Genomic DNA, 6,000 nt, shown 5'->3' with positions numbered 1-6,000 from the left:
TCCTACAATGTGACTACAGGTGTGTACCACCACAGATGGTTTTTACGTGGGATCTGGAGTTGAAGCCTTTCACCCACTGAGCCATTACCAAGGCTTTTTCTTCATTTCTATGATTTTAAATGACAGAAGTAGTTCTAGAATATATTTCATTTTGATGATATTAATTTAAGAATATTTCAATGAGGAACTGTTTTCCTACTATTCAAACCTTTCTGTAGTTCATACATGATCAGTATGAAAGGAGAATGTCAGTATACATATGGTGTTCAGGACAGAGAGATTCAATTCCAGAAAGTTCTGGGCAGCAAAGTGAATTTTAGACATTTTATTTAAGATGAAACTATTTACACATAAATGGATCCTACTGTGTGTCAACCCACTGAGCCGGTTTGCCATTGAGGGCATCTAGAAAGTAGAGGTATACATGTAAAATATGTTTAAACTTTTCATAGTCTATATCAACAAACTATCATGATCAATAAATTAAGGAAGGACATGAATTGCTGAGCCTTCATTTTCATTCCACTTACCTACCACTGATGGTAGAGAATTTTGAGTTGGCTTCTTGGAGAAAATCCCAGACATTTGTGCATAATTAGCTTCTACTCTTCTTCACCATAACTCCAGTACAAAATTGGATTTCAGAGAACATACTGTCCTAGGTATTTCCAAACATCTATTAATAGAATGTTTAAACTGGGTCCACATTGGTCCCCTTGGACCAAACCGGTCTAGACTCATTATAATTCAGGGAAGTCTAAAACCTCTGATATGTAGGAATGTACTGAAGTAGCTCTAAAATATCTTTTCTGGCATAGAGCCATAGTCCTGTTTCTAAAAGAATATGATGTGGCCCATATAAATTCAACTTGCTACATGCCTTATTGACAAGCGCAACCTTTTCTCACTTGCTCCCATAAAGAGTAGAAAAAGATGGAAACAGTGTTGCACATGAATACAAAGTATTTTAAATAAATATTTTAATTCTATTGTTGGCATTTACAAGTAGAAAGCTTACATTATGTTACAAGTATCAAAATGTGAAAAATATGAATGTTACATAAGTAACCAATGTAAAAAAAAAAAAGTCTTTTCTCACCTTCCCTGAAAGCAAGAAAAGGATTCCACGTAGGAAAATATCAGTATCAAAACCCAGCTTAGGTGTAAAAACAAGTTTTCACACAGTATTAAAAATGATTTACAAAAGGACAGAAAGTAAGAAATGTTGCAATTTGACTCCATATAAATTATAAAAACTGGGCACTTGGGGTAAATATGGAATGAATGAAAAGTAAATCCAATTAGGGTTTGCTTAAATCAACACCTTACATGTTAAAAGCATAGACTTTTCTCAATAAATAACTTAAGAAAGGAGTTCTCTTTGAAGTGCTGCTGAGAACTCATTCCACAGTGGGAAGGCAGCAGTGTTCTGGGGATGAAATGTAGTCATTTGTTCCTCATGAAGTGTGAGGAAAGTCAGGAATCCACAACCATTTGCACAGATTCAGAAGTTTCAACACAATTTTGTAAGAAAGTGTTAAAAGTGCTCAAAACGAGGTTAATTTTAGTACCCACCATCATATAAAACAAGCACTCAGCCATTTCTGAGTACCATGGAATACGGAATCATTCTTTATTTCGGAAGTGTTAATATTCAGTTCTTTTATCCTAGGCAGCAAAGTCTCTTTTCTATGCTTTTCAGGGGCCAGTTAAACCTGGATCTTGCAATGTAAAACAATTAAAATCATACAACGGAAACCATACGCATACTTCACTGGGAAAGCACACGTTCATGTTGCAATGGTAATGGTATCCATTTCATGAAATCACAAACTAAACGCTGGTCAATGAGCGAAAGTTCCCAAATGCTGCATGCCACAAAACTAATAGCAAAACACAACCCATGCAGGAGAATCGATTCATACGAGCACACTTAAATTAAGAGTTGTTTGGAGTCTGTTTCAGCAGCACCGTGGTTATTATTGAGCATTTCCCTCGGACACCAGGCTATACTGGCCCGTTGTGCACACAGCACCCAAGCTAGCTGGCAACCACCAAGGGTCTGAGTGCTCCTCACGTTTCCTACTGTGCGGCACACCACACACCCTTCACACGTATTGTTCTGCGTCCCCATTTTTGGGGACCGGCTTAGCTGTCCCACCTTTACTGTCTTCATCACTTGGTGTTGCTTTTTCTGGGAGAGATGCCAAATCTTTAAAAACATCCACATAATGGCCAAAGCCAGGGCCCCAGTTCAAAAGGTTGTCCCAGTTGAAGTTCCCAGTCTGCTGCCCGAGCTTCAGCGTGCTGTCAGCAGTGCCGGGCGCGGCTGGGCCCCCGGAGCCCCCCTCAGCCCTGCGGCCACCGTGGTACCTTCTGGGTTTTACTCTGGCTCCGTAGTTATCTTCATCGTCTGCATCCGATTCGTTGACTTGCGATAGCTTGGGCATCCTGGAAGTATACACTATGGGCTTCTCCCTGTCATACTCCATCTCTGAGCAGGTGAAAGACTCGTGGGAGTCACTGTCAGAAGATGACTCCGGGGCTGGGATGCCATCAGCTGGGTTCCGTGTTCTGGACAGGGGCCTTCGACAGTCCTCTTCCGAGGACGACCTCCCATGGTCCGCGCTGCAGATGCTCGGGTTTCTAGGCCGAGGGGTGTTGAGCCTCTCCACTTCTTCGATGGACAGCCCCACTGGAGGAGAAGATTCCAGAGGCATCTGCCCGATGGGCTGCTTGAGGCGACTGCCCGGTCTGGACCCATGGGTGGCCATGGTCTGGGGACTTTTGCTCCTCCTCCCCAGCCTCGTGGCATAGTTGAACATGCTGGGCTGGCAGGCGTCCGCGTGCATCTCCAGGGTGCTCACGTCCCTCAGAGGGAGATGTAGCTCTCTGGCCGGGCTGTTCCTGTAGAACGTGGAGGACTTGGAGAACGGAGCCGGGCTGTGGCGAGACAGTGGGTTGGGAGTGGGGCAGGCCGAATGGCTGAGGGAGCTGGTTCTTAGACCTGGCCCGTAGGAGGAAGGCTGGTAGGTGAGGCTGCTGGCTCCCAGGGGCATGGGGGACTGCCTTGCGAAGCCCAGAGGGCTGTGCCTCTGGATGGAGAACTTGGGTGTGTGGCTGCGGAACTGCTTGTAGTGCTGGATGATGTCGGCATCTGAGGGAGCGATGCTGCTGGCATTGTCGATGTCATAATGCTCGATTTCCTGCTCTGGGGACGCCAGGGGGGCACTGGGGATGGTTTCGGACTTGTGGGGGATGTCCGTCTCATCGTAGATCAGGTAGGGGTTTTCCCTCTCGATGATGTCTGGTTTGGGGTTCCCCTCAGGCTGCTTCCTCACAGCCAAATCATCCCCATAGGGTGGGATGTTGTCTGGGTCATCAAAAGCCACATTCTCGCTGCCTTTTTTCTTCTTCTCCTTGGGTTTCTTTTCCTCCTTGGGGTTTTTGCTCTCTCTTCCCCTGCACTGATTGCACAGAATCAAGCTTAGTACAAGTAGGGCCAGGACGGTGGCACAGCTGCCCACGATGGCAGGCACGGCCCAGAGCGGCAAAGAGATCTCTTCGGGGCCCTGACTCAGGACACACACATGTCCCCCGGGGCTTCCAGCCTGGCACACCTTTCCCTGAGGACAGAGAACGCCCAGGCAGGCCACAACCGTCTCGCAGGTCCTCCCGGTGTGCGACTCAGGGCAGCTGCAAGTGAATCCAGAGTGCAGGCCGGGCTCACAGCTACCCCCGTTCTGACAGGGGTGGGATGCGCAGTCCCCAGGCGGGACACACTTGTAGGCATACCACTGGTTGATGCAAAGTAAGTCTCCCCAGCACGGGTTGCTGGCACAAATATTGGGACCACGACAGCCGATTTTCACTGAGGGGTCGGTTTTAGAGATGGAGGCCAAGCTGTGCTTGCCACTGAAAGGCAGGCTTTCTCTCCCATATAGCACAGATGCTATGCAGCCGCTGAAGCCTGCAGAGAAAGACAGGACCAGACAGTCATCTAAGAGAAAAGCAAAGGCTTGGGCACCACAGTGCTGGGACTGAACGAGACAGCCCCATAGTCCACTCATGCGTGGCCCCTATCTCCCTCCAGCTCAGGACAGGAAATGAGCTCAGCCCCTCCCCTACACACACATGACTCATGGTGGGTGAGAGTTCTGTGGCAAAATGTGGAGTGCAACGTTTGGGCCTGGAACATTCTGAAGCTCCAGGAATGACTCAGGCAGTCTTTGTCTTTTTCATGTATTGAATTATTTACTGGTCCATATAGCCTAGAAATGTGTGCGTGTGCGTGTAAGACCACCCAAATATTGTCCAATTGCCACAGTGGCATTTGTGCAAATCAATAGAAATTACTTTCTTTCAAGTAGTCAGACACAAACTGTTTTCTGAGGAACGCACTATAGTGTTTTAGGCACAGAGAGAATGTAACTGACATGCATATTTCACATGGTCAGGGGACAGGGGAAAAACATATCTTCAAAAGTTTCTAATAAGTAATAATGATAAATTTAGATATATTTCTTTAGATATGAGAGCACTGGTACTGATGAGTTCCTATCTGAAGCTATAGTAATCTATTTGGTCACTAAAACAGTGTGATATACATTGAATTGATTCCCTATAAAATCTAAATGAGTTATCAACTATGCTCTAAAACAACCTGAAATAGAGACTTCTGTTAGCTGGAATTTAACTGTTATGAGTTGCTCCTGTTTTTCTATAACACTTATTTTTTTTTCTGTGTTCCTTTTATGTTACATATCATTCCACACAAGTTACATTAGTACCTCTGATGTACTTTTTCCATGGGCTTCTGGGAAATCTATTTTTGTCCTTTTACTTCTGAAAACTCATTATTCCTTAAACAGTTCATCATTCTTTGAGTCACTCAAGGTCAAAGGTCTTGGCTTTATTTTTATTAGACACGGCCATGTCAGGTATCACAACCTCAACCTTCCAATCATCTGTTTCGCATCCCATGGATGCATATCTAGGCTCCTACTGTCCTGAGATCCTGCCCATTCTTTCAAAGCTCTTTCTTAAAGGGGCTTCAAACCCCTAATGTTCCATAGAAACTCAGTGCTTTCCTGAGACCATTCTTTATCATCTCATGCAGGTCCCTCTGAAGTTTGAGATGAGAAGTCAGAATCTCCCTGAATGTTGCCAAAATCACCAGGAATCTGGCTAACTTTAGTGTCCAGATCCTTTCAGGCATATCCCTTTGTTTGCTGTCCTTGGATATCTCATTAGTCAGAGCTCAAACAAGATCCTGGTGCAATACTACCCAGATAATGTATGCAAATTGCCTGTATCTTTCCTTTCCACTAATTCATTCCCTGTGCTGAGCTTGAAAGACCGACACTGTCATTGCACACCTAATTCTGAAACCCTTTGGTTGAAGTTTTTAAAAACATCTTGTCCTAAAAGTAAGATAAATCTTGCAGTCTTGGGTCCAGCATACCTGGCTTCATTCCGCATCTGTCCCCTCATTTTGGCACCAGCCATGAATAAGCTTTCCCCTCACTTTGAATTATCTAATTTTTAAAACATTTTATTCAGTTAGTTATTTAAGAGAGGGAGACAGAAAGAGGCATATTGGGAGAATGAGCATGCCCAGGCTTCCAGCCACTGCAAAGAAAATCCAGATGCATGTACCACCTTGTGAATGTGGCTTATGTGAGTACTGGGGAATTGAAACTCGGTCCTTTGGCTTTGCTGGCAAGTGCCTTAACTGATAAGCCATCTCCATAACCCGTTTTCTACTATTTAAACATGTCCCTGTAGTATGAGTAAATATTTCTTATATTCTAATCTTTATTCAGATTCAAGTACCCATAGATTTTCTATTCTCTTTTCCTTTACAATCTCTTATAATTCTACAGTCTTCCTTCATTGACTATAGATAAAATAGTAACTGAGGGACTGAAGAGATGGTTTAGGGGTTAAGGCGTTTGCCTGCAAAGCCAAAGGATCCAGGTTTAATTCCTTAGTACCCAG

At 44.6% G+C, this 6,000-nt stretch overlaps 1 protein-coding gene across 1 annotated transcript in view; it reads right to left on the bottom strand.

The window, feature by feature from the left end:
* Positions 1-310: 310 nt before the first annotated feature.
* Fat4 (FAT atypical cadherin 4) overlaps positions 311-6,000 on the bottom strand; it is a 184,065-nt gene continuing 178,375 nt past the window's right edge. Inside the window, exon 18 of the mRNA XM_045131880.1 lies at positions 311-3,970. Within this exon, the coding sequence (XP_044987815.1) occupies positions 2,109-3,970 (1,862 nt within the window). The 3' untranslated portion in view covers positions 311-2,108. The remainder of the gene's footprint in view (positions 3,971-6,000) is intronic.

This window comes from Jaculus jaculus, chromosome 12 (genome assembly GCF_020740685.1).
Source record: "Jaculus jaculus isolate mJacJac1 chromosome 12, mJacJac1.mat.Y.cur, whole genome shotgun sequence".
Lineage (NCBI taxonomy): Eukaryota > Metazoa > Chordata > Mammalia > Rodentia > Dipodidae > Jaculus > Jaculus jaculus.
This window is presented reverse-complemented; position numbering and strand designations above follow the sequence as displayed.